Source organism: Lycorma delicatula, chromosome 4, assembly GCF_047948215.1.
Source record: "Lycorma delicatula isolate Av1 chromosome 4, ASM4794821v1, whole genome shotgun sequence".
Lineage (NCBI taxonomy): Eukaryota > Metazoa > Arthropoda > Insecta > Hemiptera > Fulgoridae > Lycorma > Lycorma delicatula.
Window position 1 is genome coordinate 34,955,256 of NC_134458.1, and position 27,758 is coordinate 34,983,013.

A 27,758-nucleotide genomic window follows, 5' to 3' on the forward strand; every position below is an offset into this window, starting at 1 on the left:
AAGAAACAAAGTGAAAAACAAGAAATATATGTAGAAATAATAATATAACCCAAAAGAACTAACTACGAAATAAAACCAACAAGGTTACATACGACAACATTTGTGGCACTACAGAAACATGATTTACAATATTAGATATTTCCACTTAATTTTTGACAATTGGAAGAAACTTGATGTCTATATGTACATTTATATATATGCTTTCAGAAAATAATATAGCAAAACCATCAAGGGATGAACTTCATAAACTATAGATAACTAAATAGAATACCGATGGATCATATTGTTGACACATTTAGTGGTATCAAGGGGTAACGACAGATCAATACCTTGACATTCAAAGGGTTAAACAACTACGCAGGAAATGAAGATGACTAACATATATATATGAGGTTTTAAAAAATACATGGAATTTATTTTTTTTAAAAAGTCTTTATTTATTCATCAAAACTGATTTTGTCACCTTCAAAGTACTCCCCTTCAGAAATAATACATTTGTATCAGCACTTTTTCCAATCTTCAAAGCACCTCTGGAATGCAATATTTGGTATGGGGTTTAGCTCTTTCAGCGATCCATCTGTTTTTATCTCTTCACTGTTTGCAAAACGTCATCCTTTCATGGTTCTTTTCAGCTTGGGGAATAAGACGTCATAGAGGACCATGTCCAGCGAATATAAGGCTGAGGCATAACAGTATTATTTTTCACCAAAACTTCACGAACAAGAAGTAAAGTGTAAGCAGGTGCAATATCATGGTGCAACTGCTATGAATTGTTTTACCACAAATCAGGGTATTTTCTTCAGATTACTTCACAAAAACGGCGCAGAACTTCCAGGTAGTACTCCTTATTGGCCGTACGATCTGGTGGTAAGAACTCATTATACACCAAGCCATTGAAATCAATCAAAGTACATAGTGATCAGAATCTTCACACTCAATCAAACTTGACAAGCTTTGTTTGGTCTTGGCCCATCAGGAAGCTTCCATTGGGACAATTTAGCCTTAGTTTCGACGTCATACCCATACAACCATGTTTCATCACCAGTTATGACCTGTTTGAGCAGTTCTGAATTGTCATTCGCTTCATTAAACAACTTCTAAGCAATGTTCGTTCAGCACTCTTTTTGACTGAAATTCAACAATTTTGGAACAAATTTTGCTGCCATACATTTCATGTCCAAAAAATCTAAAAAAATTGCTTTGCATGAGCCAAATAATATGTCAAAATCATCAGCAATCTCTCTGATACTGATTCAGCAATTATCCATAAACAATGTTGTCATCGGCTGTTCATGTGCTGGGATGTCCAGGACACTTATCATCTTCAAAGTCTTCATGGCCCTCTTGGAAACATTTGTACCACGTGTAAATGCTTGTCATATTCCTAGAAGAGTCACCAAAAGCAACATTCATAATTTCCAATGCAGTGCTGCACTTTATTCATTCTTAAAGTAAGATTTAATGTAGATTCTTTGTTACATTTTTCCTAAGTTAAAAATCACTGACCATACCAAAACACATATAACCTTTTCAACAGCCAACAACAAACTAAGCATCCAATATGGAATGTAAACGTATGTTAGGGACAAGTGTACCTACACAACAAAAAAAACATTATGACAACTGTACAGCCTGGAAAATTAAAAAATTCTATGTATTTTGTTATCAAACCACGTGTGTATGTGTGCATGCTCTCTCTCTCTCTCTCTCTATCTCGCACGCGCGCACGCACACACTCTTAACTGACAATATTTTAGCTCAGTTAAAATAAATAAAAAAATTGTACATTTTAGTAACAAACTAACCTGAAAGAGAGTACACACCCAAGCATAGCGAACCCTTTATTATATAAAGTAATAAGGGGTTCTTTTGAACAGACCGGTAACAATTTTAGTGGCTAATCAAGCCAACAGTCCAGTTAAAATTACATCAAAGAGAATGAAGATTTTTCATCAAATATTGGTCATATCATTTTTTGAAGATCCACAATTCAAAAAATTCTGACAAACACATGGATACATTAATATCTTTACTTTTAAAACTAACATATGCCAACAGTATGAACAGTTAAGTGGAAACTCTGTGCCCTTTCTTTTTCCTGTTTAGCCTCCGGTAACTACCGTTTAGATAATTCTTCAGAGGATGAATGAGGATGATATGTATGAGTGTAAATGAAGTGTAGTCTTGTACATTCTCAGTTCGACCGTACCTGAGATGTGTGGTTAATTGAAACCCAACCACCAAAGAACACCGGTATCCACGATCTAGTATTCAAATCCATGTAAAAATAGGAAACTCTGTGCCCAGCATTGTTTAACCTCACTGATCTTGACAAAATTTAATATTTACTTCATATTCTTTTATTTCAAAATATTGCTTGAAAATGTATTTCAGAAGCCATCAGTTCATTGTAAGAAAATTCAGTTGACCGTATTGTTAAAAATACAATCAGTAATTGTAAAAAATATTCTTCATAAAAAAAAAATTGAAAAAACACATTTAAACACCTTCAACTATAATCAAAGCTATCATTTTATTGAAAATAACAGATGTAGTTTTCAATACAAGAGACTCATTCATATAAATTTTTTCAGTATCATTTAAAAGAATAATGTTAAATGTGAAGAACAGCATTTATGTATAAGTATGGATTAAACTAATTAAAATGATTGAAATATCTTGTTACCTTAACATTATTCATACTCAGGATGTTCCCACAGTCATCCATATACTGCTTTAAATCCCTGTCTAGATACTCAAATACAAGAGTCAATGATTTTTCAGTATGAACTATATCATGTAAAGTAACTGTAACAATAAAAGCAACATAATGCATTAAATTTGGTAATTGGAGCAGCTAACAATTAAAATGGCCTCCCATTCATTTTTAGCAACCACAGAGTTTTACTGCTCATCCAATAATGGAATTATCTAGATAAATTAATGCTTAAAAACATCTTCAGATTTCAATATCACATTGAAAAAGGAATCATTCAGATGTGCTCACCTGTTCTTGAGTTTACGGCAACAAACGCTGGTGTAAACAGACACACGTTCAGATTTATAAATTAAGAGATAAACACCAGCATTTTTTTATCCACCTTTGGTCATATGAATGTTCTGACATTTCTAAATTCTAATGCAAATGGATACATTTTTTGTACAGATATTCACAATTTATACACAGAAAATTTACAATTTGACAGTTAACAAAGACTCTTGAGCTTTGTGGCATGCATACACATCTCTCCTAGCTTGTAAACCTTTTTTTCATTTTTAATTAGAGGAAGAATAATTATCTGTACTACTTTACTCGATGTAAAGTAGCAACATTTGATTAAGAAACTTATCCTGTTTCTAGGTCCATTATCATTATTATTGAAAATATATTGGTATGTTTTCCAAAAACAAACCAATAAGGATACTGATATCATTTGTTAATAACTGACATAGGATTCTTGAATACACTGCAAGTACAGGCAATGAAAAACTTACAATTTATCAACATTCCTCATGCATGTTATCAGTATCACCGATACATAAAATTACTTAAAAGTATTTTTTTTTTCATTAGTATGGACAGAAAAGTAAAATATACAAACATGTTTACAGGAACGAAGTTGTTGTGAATGAAATATATTTATGTTGAGAAGTCAAGAGATAAGCAAGAATAAGTGATATGACTGAAAAAAGCAGCAAATTTAATAGCCTTCCTAAATAAATTTTTGAACTTACATATGTGATAATTTAAGTGAGCTTTTCAAGAGATTATTCCAATTAATTTCAAACTATATATTTCTGCAGAATTTTGAGCAAAATGTGGTAATTTGCTCAATACTTACTGTACTGTTTATTCATAGTAAAGTCATTTCTGTGAAGTGAGGGATACATAATCAAAAATCTTCTTAAATACATTATCTATATCTAATCTATCAGTGAAAACCATATTGAAATCACTTTAAATTGTTTCAAAGCTTATCAAGTTCAGATAGATGTTACATCGTGTGTACATATAAAGAAACAATAGTATTACAAAATTAAGTAACATACACATTTAGTTACACATGAATAAACACATGGGGTTGTAAGTAGGTTAAGTGAGTTGATAACAATGCAAGTGGATAACAAAATGTTATCAAATAATGAATTAATTTATATCACTAGCTGCAGTATATAATGTACAATTAATTATTTAGTCATTATTTCATGTAAGCATTTTAACAGTAAAAAAATAATAATTAATAAAACAATTGACCCTTTTGAAATTATAACAATGTTACATCACTAAGCAAACATATATATATATATATACACACAGGTACAAATTATATTACATGCTTCTTAATCTCTAGTGAAAAAATGCACTTTTTGTTTAAAATAATATATACTTTTTGTAATATTTTAAATATAAATGGTAAATTAAGAAAAAAAAGTTCAAATTATATAGGTAAAAATAATATGTAAATTGTTAAAATTTCACCCAACCGTTTCTATAGATTAAATTTTTAAGTCAAATTATTAATGTAAAGGTTAATTACAAAATCATATCAATAAAAAAATGTTTTAATAAAAGCATCAAGATAAAATGGACCTAAAAACAAAAAATGTTAACAAAATAATATTACATTAGTGAAGGTTACTCAATATTAAAGCAATACCAATGTATGTAAAACATGTTCAAATATATAGACATATACAATATTAATTAACCATTAATAATACCCAAATGTTTACTAATACCTACGATGGCAAAACTTGTCATAAAGGTTGTAATCTACATAATTTTCCAAATGATTTGGTATAATAAACATCTCAGTTACTAGAATATTGATGAAACAAACAGATTACGAACAAACAGTAACTGAATTATAGTAATTACAACATAATAAATCGGACTATGGTCCCAAAAGGGATTTTGTAGATATAAAAAACAAACTAATTAATAATACACATTTTAATTAAAAATAAAAGTAAAAATAAATTACCAATATTAGCGTGCCTAAGTTCTTTAAGAAGTGACACTTCTCTAATAGCTGTACAAGGAGCACCTTCTTCATGCTCTAAGCGAATTTCTTTCAGTGCTACCAAATTATCGGTCAAACGGGATTTTCCTTTAAATACTGTGGCGTATGTCCCCTGAAAAACAGGAAACAATACACTTATTCAAACTGCATATAAAAAATTATGAATTAAGTAAAACCAACACATTTAAATGACCGTGTAATGTATTTTATACCTACATTAAATCCCCCACATACCGTGGTTTTTAATTTTTTTTTTAAACAGAAAAGCAGGGGATTGCCTTAAATTCTAGAGCCTAGATTTATTTTTTTTTTAAATTCAGAATATTTTATTTAGCAAACAAATGTTAACAGAAAGTAATAACATTCTATTATTGGAAAAAAATGTAAAAATATAATAAATCCCTTACTTAGCTTTTTTTTATGTTGAGCATTAAAACTAGCCCATTTCAGTACAAATACAAAAAAAATAGCACATGTAATAAAAATATACACATTCAAGTCTGTTTTCATGTACTCACCCTGCTATATGGTCCTATAATTTCAAACAACACACTTTATTTGATTGCACTCTGCAATATGAACAAGTCTTCACTTTTTGGCAAATCACAAACTATTTTTTCTATGACTATACTTTAAACCTTGATTTACTCCTGTTTGTATTTTTTTTATCCACAATTTTTAAGAGTATAATCATATTTCATAAAACACTCAATGTTAGAAATAACAGAAACATTAACCATAAAAATGAAATAGGTCCTTAAGTGAATCAAAATTTATAAAATATTTAGCACTAGTGATTTAGGGAAGAGGCACTAGTGACAAATGTATAATTGTGTCTGAAGAAGTGGATTGAGCTTGCTGCTGTTGCCACAACTCTGAAGTGAGAAATAGATATATATGTAACACATATAATCGCTACAATAATTTAAAGTTTTATCCAACTGCTGCTTACTAAACCTCCAGAATTTCCTTGTTCTATTATAAAGAAGTGCAGGACAATAATTATTCAGAATATAACCTCCAATTATTTTAGTGCATTTAATGAACAGACAATGGTTAATTCTCCATACCTTTCGGTGTCAGCATTTTACCCTTTTATTTTTCGGGGTGATGCTTTCTGAGAAAGCACCATGTTATGGTACTACTACATCAAAAGTACATAACTAAATTCAATAAATAAATCCTTGCTACTCGTGAAGATCATATACCACATAATACAAATTCAAGTCTGAGAAATTTGAAAGCACTTTATATGAGGAACTTAATAATACAAAAAACAATAAGAATCAAACAAATATTTCATTCTTTTATAAATAATAACAATTCAGGACATAATTATTACATACTGAGTTACAAACCAAGAATTAATATTTTAACAATTGTAACTAAAAAAAAAAAAAAGGTAACAATAATTATATTCTTTAATAGAAATATATACATATAGTTCCATTTTTGTTTGCATAAATAATACCCATGATATGTACGTACCATTCTTATGTATTTTGTTTTAGCTGTATGCAAAATATGTTTTCAAGTTTTAAGAAAAATTACATTTACTTGCCTCTAAATGGAGTGCTAAGGTACTTGGTATCAACAATAAGCCTATCTAGAAAATTGTTAAATGCAAGTGCTAAATACAAAAAACACATTATTATACGTATGAATTTACCAACTTATTTTTCACAATTGAAAGCAATTATTAATATCTAGACAATAAATGGCTAAAAAAATAATTTTTTTGACATAATCTACCACTTCGGTGCAGCAATTTTTTGTGAAAAATTAATTTTTATTAATTTTTTTCTGTTATTGATAAATTTTCTATTTGCTTTCATTTACACTATGTTGTTCAAACACTGACAAAAATTGTTCTGTTTTAGAACAATCATATCACTTTTCCAATTCAGTTCTGTGTTTTGTTTTTTACTAAAATTGTACTTCTCAAATTTGTGTTTCATTTCAACAGATATTATTTATATAAATTTTCTCAGAATTAAATTCTTTAAAAAGTTAACTAGAAATGTTTATTTGTTTTATTGGTAAATTAACAAAGCTATTTTATTCCAAACCAAAAGAACGTATTTTCAGACAAACCCTTTTTGTGTTTTACCCCATTTTTCTTAAAAACTAAGTGACAGAGATCTGGGACTACTTTTAATCGCTTTTTTAGATAAAAAATCATAAGAAATTACCAAATTTACCGCTTGATTTGAATTCGAAGAATTTTAGTACGGTTTGATTTCACAGAGGCAGCTAAATATTTCATGAGCCGAAATTCACTAACAAACAAAGTTTTCTGAACTATGTTTATGTGAACCTTTTTTCTTATTTTTGGCTATAGAATCATCTCCCAAGAGACTGCCATGCAATCTGAATCACTCTGTATATATATATATATATATATATATAAAAGAAATAATGAATCACCAAAATAAAAAGTGCAAATGGTTTACTTACCCAACATTTATCTGAAACAGATTACATCACCATCAGATAAGTAATTACTGCAAATTAAGGTAATAAAATTTAAATCTTGTCAATAACAATGAAACAGATAAAGAAAATTGAATCTTCTAGCAAACTTGTTTCATTAATAACAATTGTTCAATAACAAGATTTTAAAGATGCCATAAATTTTGATGCATTAACATTAGCAATTCTTCTTCTGATTTAATTTGTCAAGAATTTTAGATAAATATTTGGTAAATAAATAATTTACTTTTTCTGATTTGGAGGTCAATTATTTCTTAATATTAAATACATCAGCAGAGAACAGATGATTAATGAAATTATTTTATACATGTGTTTTAATTATCAGAGATAGCATAAAATTATGACACTCACCTATATCACGTTGCTTTTGATGGTGTGCACAGCATATTCATTAAAATACTATAAATTATACAATCACAATTTTGAATTGCAAGTTAAACGATTACAATACAATCTGCTGTAGAAGTGATTTAAAATTATCGTAATGATTATACTGGTAATATATTTATTATTTACTTCAATAAGGACTGTTGTTGAATTTTAATTTTAGTCATTCATTTAATATTATATTTCATTGTAATTTATTTATTTAATACTGCTAACACTAAGCTTTGTATGAAATATAATCCTTTATTTCATTTGTGTACAAATTTGTGAATTTGGAAAAAATACAAAACATAATGAATCAAGACCAAGATATATTGTCTATGAAAACTTTGAACATCACCGGCAGAAAATTTTAGGTATTTGAAAAAAAAATCTCTTATTTGAGATATTTTATGCTATAACAAATTCATTTTTATCTCATTGTAGAACCATATAGTCAAATATGAACATGAAGAACCATCTGGGCATTCACTTAATACATGTGCTATTAATTTTCATCTGCATGTGTTGAAATAAGTGAGAGATAATCGCAAGATTGTTGAAATTACAATAAGTCATTAATAAACAAACATATTATTTTTAGATGTACATAATAAGAATAATAATAATTATTATTATTATATAAAAATACACTTCAAAATTATTTTTTTCTTTTATTCTTCTTTATACAATATATTATTTCCACATTAAAACAATAATTTCTATTCTAATAAGTTAGCAGAAAAATCAGAATGTTTCAGTTTAAGTTATATAAACTGAACTTTGATTTTATAACATATTTTTAGTTTTGAAATCTTGGTTTATAAGCAAGAATTTAGATGAATTATTGTGAACAATTAAAAAAAAAAAACTGAAGTTCTTACCTGACCCAACTTATTGAGTTTAGTATATGTTTCCATTTTACCAAACCCAATTTCAGATAATGACTGTCGTCTGGATGATCTACTAAGAGGTCCATCAACCATCGGGCTGACATTTTGCTTAGCTACAAATGACTCTGGCAGATGCAAATCAGCAGGTAATGACAGTCTTTTATTGATATCTTGCTGTTGAAATAAAAAAATAAAATTTATTTATTTAGTGTATAGCACCAAAACACCAATTACAAACAAACATTTAACAAATTAATATTAAGCTACTGATTACTATTGAGCAAGAAATCTTCAGGGTTCCCTTCATATCATAAGCTGTCCTAGGGCAAACTTCTGTGAAGTGTTTAACAGTTTGATTTTCACCACACTCACAAAGGGGTGTCGGTGTTTTACCCCATTTATACAGAAAATAGGCGCACCTACCATGCTGAGTTCGTATTCTGTTTAGCGTTGACCATGTCTTACATGGCAAGTCAAAACCTGGCGGCTTTTGAGTAATACATGGGATTTGGTTATTCTGCTTTGTGGTCCATTCTCGATGCCAGGCGTCAGTAAGGTTAAATCCTTTCTCTGCGGCAGCAATTGCTGTCTTGATAGGTGGCTTTCTAGATCGAAGGTGACCACGATTGGCATCCTCAATGTCCTCATGTATTGGTAGGTTTCAATTGTCTATAATCGTCTTGTACTCTCTTACAAGAGCATTCATACGGCACAGGTTTGGGGGTGGTATGTGGATCAATACCAGGAGCAGACCTGATAACCCCAGCAATCATTCTCATAGTGTTATTAAGTTGAGCATCAATTCTATGAACACAAGGGCTGTTAAGCCACACTGGCGCACAATATTCAGCAGCCGAGATGTGGTTCAGAGCCTATGTGCGCATAGTGGAAGCCGATGCTCCCCACATTGTTCTGCAGAGCTTATGTATAATGTTGTTTCTCACTTTCAATTTCTCTGCAGTTTTCAGTAGGTGCTCCTTAAATGAAAGCGTTCTATCAAATGTCATGCCTAGGTATTTTGGTGTCGTATTGTGAAAGAGCCATATATTCTCAAATTTTAAGCTCCCTATTAGCAAACTTGTTACTCAGATGGAAGCATGACACCTCTGTTTTACTAGCTTTTGGTTGGAGGCGCCATCTCCAGAAGTACCTTCCCAGTTTCTCCAGGTCAGCCATCAGGACCTCCTCCGACTCTTCAAATGATCTACATTTTGTTGTTAGCACCCAATCATCGGTGTAGCCGTGATTTTTAGATCTTGTCTCTGGGATGTCGGCAATGTAGAGGCTGAAAAGGAGAGGCACAAGTACCGACCCTTGTGGCAGGCCGTTCTTTAGTTTACTAGGTGAGCTTATATCAGATCCCATAACTCAAAACATTTTGTTGTTCAACATGTTATTAAGGAGGCGAGCTGTTAGTTTGAATGGGATTAGATGGAGGACCTAACAAAAATAAAATTTAAGCGACTATCAAAGTACAGTAAAATCAAATTATTCTATGAAATATACATGAAAAACAATACAATTAAGCTGTGGGCAAAGTAAGAAGCAAAGTGATTGTTTTTGTAATTTTAATATAATAAAAAAAAGAAAGTAAATAAATTTACACATTCAGTAGCACAGTTCTTATTTTTAAATGGCTCAAGCTCTTTTTAAATCTTAAAGCTATTTAATTATTTTAGCAACTTTTAAATGGTAAATTTTCAACTTTCAGATAAAATTACCTTCAGGTGGTGACCTTAAAATTAATAAATTCAATCCTCACATTTAAAAATCACTTTCAAAACAGGATGAATATAGATTCAGGAAATCTTAGAGAATGAAAGACACTATTTCAAGAAATAGATAGTAAAACTAAGTTCAGTGAAATTATTAATCCCACTATAATGTTTACTTCTGCAGAAATTGGAATATGACAAAGACCGACATACCTTAAAGAACTATTTTGTTTTATTTTAAAATATACAGAGAATAATCAACAAGAATTGCAACAATAATCAATTAAAAATACACAACACCATAATTTACAAAAATGGATTACATATTATTTACAGACAGTTATTTTACAAACCTATGAGCTGATCGCTTTCTTATCACAGTTTACATAATAACAGATTTAAACTTATCACCTGTCATTAATGCAATTCGCAATAAAATACCTCTGATATTAAATCTAAAGTTTCTTCAGCTGAAAAAATTCAAAAAATTTGTTCCAAACATATGAACATATTTCTACAAGTGTTTATTTCAAAAGAAAGAAAATTAGCAACTGATATTTTTAGTTAATTATTTTATTTTTTCATTCTATTTTAGGAATATCATATAAAATATAAATTTTTTATCACAGAGTCAAATGTCATGACAATTCTGGCAAAATTTCAACCAAACAAAAAAGCGATAGCTATGGAGTCAAATATTATCACTAGTCAAACATAGATAACAAAACAAAAATGAAATACCATTATCAATTGTTTTCACATAACTTTAAAACAAGCCCACCTTACTGATAAAAGTCCATACAAAATACGAATTTACTGATTATATTTCTTTCCGATTTTCTTTTTCTTCACATGACAAGATTTATCAAATCTGCTTTTATTAACAATAAGGCCATACAGTTCAATTTTTTCAATAAATATCATATAAATGAATCGGCCAATTTTAATTTTGAATATAAAGAAAAAAAACATGCCCCTTTGAAAAAGTCTATTATCTATTTTTTTTTTTTATTAATTTTTATTTTAACTACAGATAATTTATTTCTATTTTTATCAAACCTAACAATACACATTATCAATATTTATACAATACATTAGTAATTATGTAAATACTTCAGTATAATTAATTTTAGATAAATAAATAATAACTGAAATGTATCCTATAGCATACGTATTAACATATCAAATTAACAGTATAAATTAAAACTGCTTTTAATAACTTGGCCTACGGCTTCTTTCTTTTTACATTATCATATGCAATCACGAGTGCTTTCACACCGATCACCATTTCAACTTATAAGTTTACATTTAATTGGTAATTGTATTTTTTTTTTTTTTCATTATAAAGATCTGAGAGGTGATGATTGCTGAGAAAGTATTAAGAAGTGTTTATGATAAGTGAAAAAGGCAAAAAGATATGCTATTATTAAATTTATTTTAATTTTAAAATAATTTTTATTTAAAACAGATGTAATTTTAATAGAGAATTTTAAACATTTTGTTATACTAAAATACATTTACAATTCTATAATCTACAATTACCTACAATTCTTTATTCAAATGCACTTAATATTGTCATGATAAAACTAAAAAATAATTTCAGGTGTAATAAAATTACAAACTGCACTCGATTTAATACTTCATAACATTCTATTTTTATTCAAACAAATTTATAAGAATCATAATGATATATTAAAAAAAAAATACATTTTTAGGTTCACCTTGGTAATGCACGTAGTTTATAATAAATCTTTAATTCTTTACAAAATAATCAACTTTAACAAAAAAGACAATCGTACAAATTAAAATATAGATTAATATACAAGAAAATAAATAATTTATTACAGAAAAACCGACTGTGGGTTGAAGTAGTTTCTTTGAAATGAATGTGATCTAAATGGGAGGGGAAGAGAAGAGAGAAAAACACCATTGTATTGTTAAAAACCTGATTAATCAACTACAAAATGGACCTACTATATTCAGAATTTTTCTTTCCACTGAATTGCAATTATCAAGCAGTTGATTATTTAACAGCATGAAAGTGTAGCAGGTAGTGACTAATTTTTGACTAACAGGAGTCCACACCCTCTGTATATCAGCTGTAATCTAATTCTTCTACTATTCAAAAACGTCTTTTAAAATGAAATTATTAATAATTATTAGTTACAAAAGCAGTTACTGACAAGAAAAAAAAGTGTCACATCATCAAAATGGAATGTTCCCTTATAATAACGCTAAATGATATAAAATTTTTTTGTGTATTACATTAATAAAAATATAACATTTAGGACAAAAATTAAATGACCAACTTGATGCATTTTAAATTAACACAGCAGTACTGGAATGGGTATGACTCAATTATTAAATATCATCCCAATCAGTAGATGCAAAGTAATAACTGATAATAAAAGTCAACATAATAAAGAATACACAAATTAGTGTATACTAACAACAAACTTAAAAGCTATGAATGATCATTTAACGATGAAAAAAATAATTATAGTAAATATTTATCACCATAAAATCTTATAAATAAAAAAGCAAATTAAGAATAAAAAACATATTCCTAATTTTGTTAGATTTTTTGTGTACATAGCCAGTTTCCTTGGCCTAATTCATTGTCATAATACATAAATAAATTAAAATGAATTCCTTATATTTATTATACCAGAACAAAATAAATATAAACAATGATAAGAAAATAAATAAAGCATTACAAATCAGGTCTATCACTAAATTACTACCACAAATCTGAAATATCAAAACATGATGTAATGTCAATTCATGCAAGTATACACGTACAACCATAAGCAAACAAATTACCTCACTAAGTCGTCTATTTTTAGGCCTTAACTTAACAGGAGATGCAATATCATCAGAGACATCTTCAGATTCACCGTCAGAGCCTATTCTAGGATTCTCAGGAACAACACCTGAAAAAATGCACGAATATAATTAAATAAATTCTGCTAAAAGTTAACCATTCACAAAAAATATGTATACGTAAATAATCATTATCAGTAGCTGGATATCAGGGTGTTGGAGTAACTATATATTTGTCTAATTTACATATAAATGGAAATGAATGAACAACTCTCTATTATCAACACTAAGGTTTATATCCCTTTCAAGTAACACATACCTAATTCTGATGTAAGAAATCAATACCCTTCTGAAAAGTACAAACTCAAAAAATCCTGAAGTTTCCGGCAATACTTTTTGTTTGCGATGCAGAGAATTTTTAATATTACTTTTTATTTTTCCCTTCTTGTCTACCTCTTCTCCTGAATTCAGAAGTGGAAAAAATTTGGTTAATTAAACTATAAGGAATCGTAATCTTCATAATATATAAATAACCACATAAAATAAAATACAAACAACCACATAGTAAAATGTTATCTTTTCACATGGCTTTCTACTTAAACAATACAAGCATCTACTGACCAGTTTAAAAAAATAACATTATCAAACTTGTTTAAAAATAGTTCTTCCAGGAAATTTTTTGGGAACTAATTTTACAGCTGAATTAGATAGTTAATTTCAGTTTCAAAACATTGGCACGAAGTTAAAAAGGAATAATCCCATTTCCCATTTATGTATGTAACTATTAGAAGAATTTTAAAGATTCACAACTTTTATTTAAAAAATGAATGCAGTAAAATAAAAATTCTTTTGGTAATTTTCTAAATATAAAATTTTATACTCAAATATATATACACATAATAATATCTACTAGTACATATAAGATAAAATGTAAAAATTAGATTGTATGATTCTATGATTTATCATGGTAAAACCACGTTGGGAAAATAAAAAATCATCAGTTGCTTGACTAGTGCGATGCACTTTCCTGGCTATTCCTTTCCACTTAGACATCCTATCAACATAGGAAACATCCTTACATCTTATCGACATAGGATGTAATTTATTAAATCCTATGTTGACATTATTTTCTTTAAGTATTCTAACTACGTATACCACACAGTTATATTTTTCAGGGCCTCTTTCTATTAAATTAACGACTCCTGAATGTGTTTAAACCAACCTATCAACCTAACTTTTTAGAAAAGAAAAAAAATGTTTCACAGTCTTCTTCATATCGAATTTATCTTAAACCTTTTCATTTCAGATAACATTTTTTTATAACATATCATTTAAAAGCCTCTATTTTAATATAATGCCTTTCTATCTTTCTACTACTCATAATTCTTTACCGTGCAATGCTAACATCCATACAAACGTTTTAAAAAATATTCTCAATATAAACCTGCTTTTAAATAGTTATTAATTATATTTCAATCATGTATAATGACAAATATTCGTAATCTATGATGAACAAAGAATTAATTAAATTAATAATTTAAATATTCATGAACGTTTCAAAATATGTCCATTACAAAATAAATTTCACACACTAAATGTTCGGGGTACAGATATGAAACGATTAAAAATTTATCTTATAATAATAAAAATTATTAATATTAAAATTAAAATAAAGTCTGAAATATATTTTTAACATTAAAAAAATTAATAACTTAACATATTAATGGAGGGAAAATTAAAAAAATCATGAAAACGTAGTTTAAAATCTAATGGAATAACATAAAAATACCGAAAATAATGGAAAATCAGTCTTGAAAACATTCTTTTCATCAAAATTGATGGAAAACTTCAAATAAGTAACCAAACGAGCATTATATCGTAAGAGGATTTTAACAGCTATTCAAAGTCGATAAATGACAACTACATTTCATTATGTTAATGTATATCAATCGAATATAATTACCTTTAGTTATTTTATATGCGTAAAATAAATATATTAGACTGTAATTAAATTATAAATTAATATGTGTAAATATAATTTATAAGTTTAATTAGAGGTTAACAAAATAAATAATAAGCAAAATATACTTCTTTAATTCATGTATTACAAATTACTCACATGTCAAACTCGAGAAGATACGGCCGGCCGCCCTATGTCCTCTCAATCTACCATTATTTTTAATACAAATAAGACAAAGTGCCGGAATGCAACGTTTACGTATTTTAAAGTTCATAATTTTTCCGACAATAAAATAATAATAACGATCGAAAAAATTTTAAATATGTGAAAGTAACACGCGACGCCTGACGGCCTGATACGAACACAACTGGCCTCGACAAAAGTAAACGTTCTACACTTGAGTCTCCGGCCAAATGCATTCTTATCTGCTTTTCCCCCCTTCTATAACAATCCAGCTTCGTCGTTCGTTTACTCGGTTATCAAGTGTCAAGCTTAACTGATTAATCAGAAGAGATTCATTTCCATTACAAAACAAGTAGGCGTGCGTACCATTCCGATAATTTAAATACATTAATAATCATTAAAAAAAAAACCTGAAACAAAAAAAACTCGCAAGATACATTTAGAAGCTCGTTCATTATGAAGGATTGACAAATGAACGACTAATTAAATAATGTTTGAATTAAAATCAAATTTTGAATTGATCGGGTCAACCTTTTAGAAGGAAATACATATTATGAATTTAATTTTTTTTATTAATTTTATATAAAGTACCAAACAATGTTCTAGATTACATAAAATGCTATCCTACTGCAGTCGTTCGATAAATATCAAAAAAATTACCACCAGATTTTAAAACTATTGAGAACAGCTAGGCAATTCTAGTCCCAAACAATACTTAAATAAAAATATTTCAAAACTATAAGTTAATAAAGCTTTTTTAAAAAAAAACCCGTGTTTAAGATTCGATTTAATGAAATATAAAAGGGTAAACATGCGAGATAAAATTACTCAGCTATTTTTTGTTTACGATAAGTCGACGGCAATACAAATTACTTTAGTCAAAATTAAGGAAATTAAACTTTTTTTAAATCTTTAACAAGTATAACAAAACTCACAGCCTACAATTAGTTATGTTATATTTTTGCAGACAAGTACAAAACTTTTATGGAATCGGCTCGGGTACGGTAACGGTATAAATCGGAGGTTATTATAAAATAACGCTAATTCCTATTTCTGTTACATACGCGACTTCATATTATTTCTTGTATTCCTCTCAGAAAAAGAGTATTCTTTATCCGAGACTGAACATCGATCGGTGTGAAATAGGTAAAAAAAAAACTAACCTATATATCAACTGAACGATAACTAATTTTTGTTTATTCTCCTCAACCGATTTTCCGGTTATCAGCTATTTTACAATTAAAAATGTTTATTTTTCTAAATATTAAAAGTACTGTTACGCTGTTTGATAAGCCGATTAAGAAAATGTGTATTAGTAACGAAAATCAATCGCTATTAGGTCACAGATGAATTTAAAAAAAAAAATATATATATATAAATATTAATATTAGTAATCAAAGTTTATAAAGTGTAAGCAAGTAGATGCGTAGTAGTTGTACGTGAGGTGTCCAATGTTGGCAGTCCGAGTAGTACAATTGAACTATTCGTAATGGAACGGTGTAGTGCAGCAGGGGATGGTCGGCGCGGCAATCCACACATCCTGCTGGTCAACTACGTTCTCCAAACTTCAATACGTCAACTACAGTTTTGTATAAGAATTATTGTATGACAATTACTAATCGCTGCCTCCTCTTTTGAGCAGCAGTCCCTAATAGCATTTTGCATACTTGAATAAATATGAAGCTTAATAATTCGATTCATAATAACGAGAAAATATCAATTTTTTTTTATTTTATTCTCAAATATTCCTGTTAAACGTATGCAATTTTATTTCATTTCAGAAATTTATCTTCAAGAAAGTTACAGTTTGTTTTCTCCACATTTAATTTGACTTACCCTAAGAATGTGGAGCGCGCAAAAATATGCTAAAGTATGTTCTATTTACTAATCTCTTTAATTGCACTCGCCCATCAATAACTGAATTAAAAACATTTAATAATAACTTCTATTAATGTAAATGAAAACAGACGTAAAATTGACAGACCGCATATTTTTTGCGATTTACTTTATCGACCGACCTGAACAAATGAAATGTCATTTTGTTTACGATAAAAGGTTTAATGTTTCATATAATAAAATATAACTCGATAAGCTAAAATTTAAGTAATAATGTGACGGCCACCATTTTTTAATTTTTAAAGGTAAATTTTTTTTAACTTATTTATTTTGTAGAAGTATCCTTCGATGTAAGTAAAACAAATATCTTTAAAATACCTCCATCTGCTTTTAAGACGAAAAATGTTTATTGAAAAACCACAAAATAGCGGATAGAGGGGGGGGGGTAAATTAAACGTGGTAGGGCATTTGCCCACGTCAATTTTTTTGTTTATTTTGATGTCCTGAATCAGCATCTTTAACTTTGACCTACACCACCCTTGACATCATGTATATATAAACTGAGTAATAAAATAAGTACGGCAATTAAATTAAAATAACCGCAATTACGTAACGGATGAAATAATCGTAAATAAAAATGAAATTAAATATTCTACGTCGGTGTGAAACAATTTTTTTTTTCTGAGGCATTATTTTAAGTCCAGCAGTTCGCAATAATGGCAAATATGTAGCCTACTTTATTACAAAAATCATTATCATACCTTGCAGCGTCCATTTTAATTTTTTTTTACAAACGTTAATTTGTGCCGTTTGTAGTAGTAGTTTACAGTTAGTTGTACATTTAATTACAATACAAAGTTTACTTTCTTTTTTTTTCTTCAGTCATTTGACTGGTTTGATGCAGCTCTCCAAGATTCCCTATCTAGTGCTAGTCGTTTCATTTCAGTATACCCTCTACATCCTACATCCCTAACAATTTGTTTTACATATTCCAAACGTGGCCTGCCTACACAATTTTTCCCTTCTACCTGTCCTTCCAATATTAAAGCGACTACTCCAGGATGCCTTAGTATGTGGCCTATAAGTCTGTCTCTTCTTTTAACTACATTTTTCCAAATGCTTCTTTCTTCATCTATTTGCCGCAATACCTCTTCATTTGTTACTTTATCCACCCATCTGATTTTTAACATTCTCCTATAGCACCGCATTTCAAAAGCTTCTAGTCTTTTCTTCTCAGATACTCCGATTGTCCAAGTTTCACTTCCATATAAAGCGACACTCCAAACATACACTTTCAAAAATCTTTTCCTGACATTTAAATTAATTTTTGATGTAAACAAATTATATTTCTTACTGAAGGCTCGTTTAAAGTTTACTTATTATTAATAATTAAATATTTATTAATTTAATAGCTTTAAACTAAGAATAATTTATCTGGTAATAAACCAAATAAAATCTGGTTTATTTGAATTACCTTATCGATAGCATACGATTTGTATTTAAAACCGAACTGTTATTCCTCATTTACTATAAAAGACAAAAACTTTATCGATGATTAAAATATATATATATTTTTAGATAAGAGTTGTAAATAAATGCTGGCTCACGATTTTGTGAACGATTTCTATTTATGAGAAGATATGTGATTCTGAGCAGAAACTACCACGATCTTAAACTTGAAGATTCAAGTTTAAGATCGTATGGTAGGTACCCGGTTAATACTGTTTTGCGTTTTTTTTTTTTTAAATAACACTCATTATATCTAATACAGAATGAGCAACATAAAACTGAATCCATAATAAAACCGCTACCCAGTACTATTTATGAAAGACTCACACATCCAGCGCGACTAGTGGATGTATAAGTTACTAATGATTGTTGCTGCCGTTTGTCAGGCGGTTAAGTGTCAGTGCAGTACACGTTTTATTGCAGTGCAGTATTGTGAGTGCAGTTGTGTTTGTGTAAAATGCCTTATTCACTCCAAGAGAGGGTAGCTATAGTTGAGGCCTACATTCGTTCTGGATCGTCTGAAGAATCAAGTCAAGTATTCGTAGATAAATTTCCGAATGGCTGTATCCCAGAGAAGAGTAGCATAAAGATTTAGTTAAAAAATGGCATACAACAGGTTCAGTTTCGAATGTAAAATGAAATAAGCAACCTTTCGTTAGGACTCCACAGGCCATTGACGATATTGAAAGGAGAATTACTGCCGGTCCAAAAAAATCACTACACAAGTTTTCCCAACAATCCGGTGTTAGATACACATCTTGTATAATTCTTCATGAATTAAAATTGAAATCGTACCGCATTACAACTGTGCAACTATTGAAGGAGACAGACGTGTAGTCAGCAGAGGACGGTGGCCTCCACCTTCCCCAGAGTTGTTTACTTCCGATTTTTTCCTTTGAGGCTACTTAAAGGAGAGAGCGTTTATGCATCTAATCCCCGCAATATTTATGAACCGAAGGTGAAAATTCAACGAGAAATCAACGCAACTGATAACGTTTGCATCACGTGACCCTCAATATGATCAGTTGAACACAAAAATGCATCGACGCCCAGGGTTGTCATTTTGAACATTTTTCGATAATATTTGAACATTTTTTTATTTTACAATAAGGTAAATAAATGCAACATTTAAATTACGTTTTATCTTGTATTTAATTTATCCGTATGATTAATAAAATTGCATTCCAACATAACGTTACGTTACGGGTTCGGTTTTATGTTGCTCACTCTGTAAATTTTCATAGCGCTAATTTTCTATTCTTATCATTAACTAAATACATTTAGAGATTAAAAGCTGTAAATACTAACGAACAGAAATGTACATATAATCTGACATTCATAATCCAAAAGAAGAACATTCTTACGCTTAAACTTCATATTCAGAAATATGACACTTTCTTTTCCGACTTCCTCTGGGCTGTAGAAGATTATATATCTTTCGATACTACATCAGGAGTAATTTACGGAGTTTTAACATCCTCAAATATTGTCCTTTCAGCGGCATCCAGGACGTTCCTTTCCTCCTATGTGTAGATCAACTGTAAAATTCTTAGGATACTACATACCGTCCATCCTGCTTACGCAGCCGAACTACATTCACCGCTTCTAAATAATCCACGGTATCTCTACCTTCAGGCATACCACCTCCTACGTAGTCTTTCCTAACTCGGTCCTGGTCGGTCTTACTTATTGTTCTGCTTCAGGGTCCATCGATCCTCGTCTTTTATCGTACCTCTCATTTAACAAACCACGCTTCTGCTCCTTAAAATATTAGTCGGAACAAGGTTTAGTCGCCGTCGTTTCGTCTCGTACCATTTTATCCCACCGATTGGATTAAAGGACTAACGACCTACCTTTATTTGCTCTACTCGTAACCTCATCATAACGTTTCCTTCCTTATTAAATAGCATTCCCGTAGTACTTTACCTTACTTACACCTGGTATTACTTTCTACCCTGACTGCACCTCGTTTACATTTCTCGTTCCCGCAACGGGTCTAAACTCGCGTTTGATGAAATTCAATAACACCTGCTTCAATAAAGTCTTCTTGTAGCGTACAAAACATGCTCATGTTGTTCAGTTAAGACATATGGTCATTACCAAATTAAACCGCAAGTGCATACATCTACTACCTTTACACCTATCTCTACTACTTCCGATACCATTTTTCTAACATTGCGCCGAGGAACAAGTTGAATAAAATCGGCAACAATCCACAACCTTGACGTCTTTACTTTAATATCAAAAAATTACGCGATTTTGAAAAAATTAAATTGGGTAATAAAAAATAAAATATATATATAAGGGAATAATACAGGATGTAATACAAGGAAACGGAGAAACTTTCAGGACATTTTCTATTGGTGAAAATAATGAAAAAAGTTCATATAAATATAGGTCTGGAAACGCTTTGTTTTCCAGTTACTGCTAGCGAAATATTTCGCCCGGATTTCAACTCTTCTAATAAAAAGAAGAACTAATGTAATTTTGGGGCCCAAATTAAGGAGTTGGTGGTAGGTGGTTTCTTATGTAATCTGAGCTGGGATATAGGATTAAACAGGTCCTACACTGTAACTCCAGTACCTTTTAAGATATCGGATGCAAAACACAAAATTCTATGTCGAAAAACACGTTTTTTGTTTGTTTTTAGTACAGTAGTTTTGTTAAATGACTAATAAATGCAGAATATTTAGTAACAAAACTTGTAAGAATTTAATTTTGAAAAAATGAATGTAAATACAATCAATAAAACGTAAACAAAAACTTTTAAAAATCTGTTCTTTGTTGAAGCAAGGCAGATGAAAAATAGAAAGAAAATCGTATTATTCTTTCTGTACCTAATAAACATTCTTTTTAAAATAAAAAACCATAATTACTGAAAATAATTTTAAAGGAATTACAAAATTTACCAAACAATATTTTAGCTGTGTATATTCAATAATTTACACAGGTAAAACGAAATAATTACATCCTAACCCGCCTTGTGACGCTTCCGGTCGCCACACACACAACCCCTGTCCATAGTCCTGATGTGCTTTTACGGGAGTCATCTTTCCCCCTCTAACCTTTTAATCTCACAGTAATAAGCCAGGCCTCGTGGGGATGTCACCGACGTAAATTCCTCGGTAGATATTTACATCGGTGATTTTCAAACTCAGCTTTTGCCTTCGCTGTAGGCCTTGTTCAGACATCTTGAATGTCCTACATCGTTACCCTCTGAACAGGTTACGGAATTCGCGGAAGCACGAACCCACGCCTAGCTCTACTTTTACTGAGCTAATTTCTACGAAATAATTACAGTTAAAACGAAAAAAACTAAATTAAAATGTATGTTAGTTTAGAAATATTTAAAAAAATTGTATTGTATAGGTTGGCAGTACTAACAGCTGGTCAACAATGAAAACTGTCTACTTCGTTTGAATCTGTCGTCAAAAATTATCATACAGATAAAGGAAGTGTGGTTTTATCACTACGTAGTGTAAAAATGGCGTTTCAATTTTCTAACGAGGAACATGCCAATATAATTTTTGTTTACAGATTTTGTAACGGAGATTCTGAAACGGCTCGATGTGAATATCAGGAGAGATTTCCTGGAAGACGGATTCCAAACACAAATTGTTTTTCTTCGGTGTACCACCATTTACGAACGAAAAAGATAAAGGGATGTTTCCAACGTGTTCGTTTTCTGTTGAACACCAGGTAAATCGTAGGGTTAATGATGAACGTCGTGTGATTTAGCATATTCAGCGTAGCCCAGGCACTAGTACAAGGCGAATTTCATTTCGCACTAGTTTATCAAAAAACCAAGTGTAACTCATCCTACGGAAAGAAAATCTTTATCCTTTCCGCCTGCAGAAGGTTCAAAATTTGCGGCAAACAGATTACCCCCAGCGGTTTAACTTATGTCACTGGCTTCTAGACAACACCGATAAGATAAATTCATTTTATTTACTGATGAAGCCACTTTTACGAGAAACGGAGTCTTCAATTTTAGAAATAGTCATTTATGGAGCGAACACAATCCATACTGTACTGTGGAAAATTGTCCAACACAGATTCACATTAATGTTTCGTGTAGCATTATTTATGACAAATTCTGGGACCGTTTGTTTTCAATGAAAACGTTACGGAAGATGCACACGTTCATTTCTTTGAAAAATAATTTTTCGGCACTTTTGGAAGATGTACCTGGCCACATTTTTCTTTATTAGCTAAAAATCACTTGAATGTTAATTTCTTAAACTGGATTGGACGCGGTATACCAATCGGTATACCGCGATTGCGTGTTATTACTGCGATATTGTGTTTTATATCGGATATCTTAAAAACTACTGGAGTTACAGTTGTAGGACCTGTTTTAACCTATTTCCCAGCTCAGATTACAAAAGAAACCACCAACCTTGCTTCTTAATTTAAGTCCCAATAATTACAGTAGGGCTTCTTTTTATTTGAAGAGCTGAAATCCGAGCGAAATCTTTCGCTAGCCGTAACTGGTAAACAAAGCGTTTCCAGACCTATGATTATACGAACTTTTTTCTTTATTTTCACCAGCAGAACATGTCCTGAAAGTTTCTCCGTTTCTTCGTTGGACACTGCATATTAATTTGAAATTTTGTCGCGCTCTCAACGACCGTATTGCCACTGATAAGTTAAGAAATTAGATAATAATTACAACAGAAATCCTGAACCGACCAAGCACAAAGAATCGACTTCCGATTCAAGGTTTAGGCCAAGATCAGGTCCCTATTAGATTCTGTATCTTGAAACAGGATCTATATAGAAATTTCAGATAATTAGTCACGTTTTTTTCATACACGGGTTTTTTTTAAGTAACAAAATATCCAACTACTTTCATAAAAAGTTTAGTGATGAAAAAAAAATCAAAGAGGATTTCAGGTAACCCAGAAGTTAGTTATTACCATCGGTAATTACATCGGTGAAAAATGTTGTCCTTTCTCGTGCACTTATAAAGGAAGATAGATATAAACTACTGGATGTTTTGCAATGTCCGTGACTGAACCGTTAGTAAAGAACAATAGGCCGATCAGCCTTATTTATTTGCCTGATGAAGTCCGATGTTGTTGAATTCTTATTTTGTTAATCCTCCGCTTTAATTAATTTCAAAATTTTGGGTATTCGGTAGTCCGAACAATCGGAAAACAGGCAGATCGATTATTTAGTTACTTAACCTTTAGTAGTAAGGAGGAAATTATCGACATTATTGAAATACTGAATAGTTCGACCGCCTTCAGTACTTCGAAAATTACCGATATACCGAACAATCTTAAAAGCAATTATTGATGAAAATAAAACAAACAAAAATTCATCAATACAAACATTTTAAACAAATAGAAATTAAACAAATTCTCGAATATCTAAAAAATCTATACAAATTTTCTTAAAATTTATTTCATTTTAATTCTCTTTTTTGCAATATCTTTAAAAACAGAGCATTAAAGAGATTACTTGTTGGATTTTTGATATATGCTGTCTGTTTTGTTTTTTTACGGTCAGCAACATATTAATTTAATAACACTCGCCTGACCTCGGCTATTTTTATTTGATCAGTAAAGGTACCTCGACGCAACACTAGCTTAATGAGGAACCTAGCCATTTCCCGCACCGCTATTTTCAATTAATATTTTACCTTTTATTTTTTGTCTGGTTTTATGATCTATTGTTCAAGTTCTTTTGTTATGCTTAGTTATATACACACAACAATAGTTTAAGTAGCATAGGCAAGCTTATTATTTATTGTATAGAACCGATGTTTTATGATTCTACGGAGTTTTTATTTATTTTCATCGTATTGTGTTTTTATTAATTCGATCGACTGTTTGAGTTTATTCTATTTCGTAGTTGAAAAAGATGTATTATATAAAGAAGCCTATCGGTCCGCTCTACGCTTGTAGATAAAATCAAAGACGGTTGTTATTTGAAAAGTTTTCACAAACTTCCCCGTTTTACAGAACCCGACATTTTTTTTAAACACGTTATATTTGAATAAATGAAAAAGCATTCCTGATTAAAAATTTGTATCATCTAAAATAAATAATCAGCTCAATTTTAGCGGATACTTTTAACACAGGTATATTTTGCACATCTTAATAAATGATTCTGGATATGACACCGTATTCGTTACGAGAACAAAAATGTTCCATAATCAACTTTTATTAAATATAATCAATCCACAACCACGTTAATATTAATTTAAATTAATTATCAATTTTATCAACCCTAATTTTTCCAGTTCACTTTTACAAGGATGAACAGTTAGTTCCTTTATTATAAAAAATATATTCAAATTCCAAAATTTGAATCGTATGGAATATACTACACAACTTGAATGTTCGGGCGAGTAATAAACATGATCCTGGGCAAGACATCTGTACTATGATCAGGGTGGCGACCCTGATTTAAAGAAAAAAAAGTAATTAGTAACTTTCTGGTGAGGAATTGAATTTAACAGAATGTTGTCTGCAGATCGAACAAGTATTTTGTCACAGAAATATTAATAAATAACGATTACGGTGGACGTATACTATTTGAAACGGCACGATTCGATCTACCAAGTTCGTAAACGAATAGTTTAATAGTTGAATCTACCCTACGGTAACAAGTAGTTCTTTCTTTTATTTAACAAATATTTCTATAAAACTTCTTTATTTAAATAACTGCGGCTAAATAATCCAAGGTCGTTCGTGTTATTAATTTTTAAAATCAATCGCGACAAAATGCTATGTGTACAGAAAGGCAGGGCAGTTTTACTACACAAGTAAGTTTAAAAAGAATGCCTCGAATTAAAATCAATCGTACTAAATAAATAATACAAACTATAAAAAAAAGTTATAAAAAGAACCTTAAATAACGAAAAAGCGATATGATTACGGTTAATGTACCCGATATGATTACGGTTGTAGTAACCTACAAGATATTCACTAACAGATACTAATGGATATTATAAAATCAATAAACGGTAAGCCAAATCCATTTAACACTGCCACAACTGCCGCTAGTTTTTATATGGCTTGAAAAAAAATAAATAAAAAAATTAAAATAATATTATATACGATACAGTCCTTAATAAAACGAGAATTATTTCAATAAATTCCTGAACGATAACGATCGAAATAAATTTCATTATTTCGCTCGCCGCGATAGCGATATGCAAATAAACAGATCGAATACACAGAAAGAAAGTACAATGACCGACACTGACCTTACTCAAAAACTACAAAATATTCTCTGCTGATCGTAGCGTAGGTATACCGGTATAATTCGTTATCGTGGTTGAAACATACGTTTGTTCTTTTCAACTAAAACAAAAGACGATTCGCAAGCAAAGAAAAATATTTCAGAAAATGTTCGGAATCACCGCGTTATTACACACATTTATTTAGGTTTTCATAAATGAAAGTTTTTTTGTAAAAATATTTACAAGAAAAAATCAGTCTGTTTAGGAACACACTAAATATTAGCCGATTTTGGGAATTCTTCCTGAAAATTGGATAAAATGGGAATTACGCTTTCTGAACACTTAAAATACCGAAACTTTTCGGTAAAAAATAATAAACGAATTACGTTGTGTGTGGGTTTCTGTACGGGTAATTTTCTTTTTGATAGAATTTAAATACCGACGACATTCATAAATAAGAATATTTGTCCCGTAAAAAAATATTTGCCAAGCGTAGTAAAAAAACAATACGTTTCAGAATTTTCTTTAAAAAAAAATATATAAATATTAATACATAATTTTGGAAAATGTATTTTTAAACGCTAGATTTCGTGTTAAAATGAAAGAACTTAATCTGCACACCAAGAATAAAACAAAAATTATGCAGCTATCTGGAATTTCGTAGAGGCCATAGACTAGAGAAAGGTCAAACCGATCGTACCCCGCCTCTATTTTCTATGACGTCACCATAAAACATCTTGAAAATGTTATCTTTGCCTAAACGGCAGAATCTTACGACTAGGAATTAATAAAACTCTAATAGGAAGATATTTAGTAATATCTGATTACATTGAGATGCGAGCAATGTGCACGCAATTTATTTTTTGGAATTTTATATCGCTCGACATAACGCAAATAAATAAAAATTTGCGTTGTTTTTGTTCGTGTCGGAGGGCTGTGTAAATTATGTAACTCTCAACTTTTAAAACGAAAGACCGAAGCAAATTTATTAAGTATAACTTTTAAAATGTACGTCATTAAGCTTTCAGTCGCTTTTTCAACCCGTCTTCGGTGACGTGTATTATTTTTGTTCTCATCCTGACAACAGCTGATGTTATAGATAGCGATCGTCACGAGTTAAAATAACTCGACACAATAAAATACCTAGCACAGATAAATGGATGTAACACACTCGTGCACAAAATAAATAAAAACAAAGATAAACAGAACAAAAAACGCATCGCTTTAATAAATCTAAACATACGATCGGAGAAAGTGGATCAAAAACTAAATAAATTTGTATACAATGTAGCCTTCAAATCAAACCGCTTAACAAAGCAAACTTTTCTGTAAAAATGTTTAAAAAAATCCGTCAGCAGTTACGTCAGCTAACGCTAATTTAAGAACACCAGCTCCGGTCATTGAAGACGGTAGCGAAGTCAAAAGACGTTCGAAAATAAAATAAAATTAAAAAATGCTTGGGTTTGTCTTTCCAAACGTTTATATTTTTAAATCAAAGCAAACCGGACGATTACACAAACACAATACCATTGGAAATAACAGACTGAACTGCTGCCGTCGGACAGTGTTCAACATCCGGACAACGGGGCGCAGATTAAAACATAATGAATAATTAAAAACCATCCATAGCCTTATAATCTCACAGACGCAAACCAGAAATTTATCGATATAGACAACCATGATTCCCCACAAATAAACAAAAAATAACTCCTACGTCGTTAATGCACTTGAACATAATGAAAAATAAATATATTAACACGT

General features: G+C 30.3%; 1 protein-coding gene across 1 annotated transcript in view; it reads right to left on the bottom strand.

The window, feature by feature from the left end:
• LOC142323263 (cyclin-dependent kinase 18-like) overlaps positions 1-27,758 on the bottom strand; it is a 147,439-nt gene that overhangs the window by 14,928 nt on the left and 104,753 nt on the right. Inside the window, exons 4-7 of the mRNA XM_075362668.1 lie at positions 13,315-13,424; positions 8,768-8,950; positions 4,986-5,136; positions 2,687-2,808 (exon numbers count right to left, since the gene is read on the bottom strand). Of these exons, the coding sequence (XP_075218783.1) occupies positions 2,687-2,808; positions 4,986-5,136; positions 8,768-8,950; positions 13,315-13,424 (566 nt within the window). The remainder of the gene's footprint in view (positions 1-2,686; positions 2,809-4,985; positions 5,137-8,767; positions 8,951-13,314; positions 13,425-27,758) is intronic.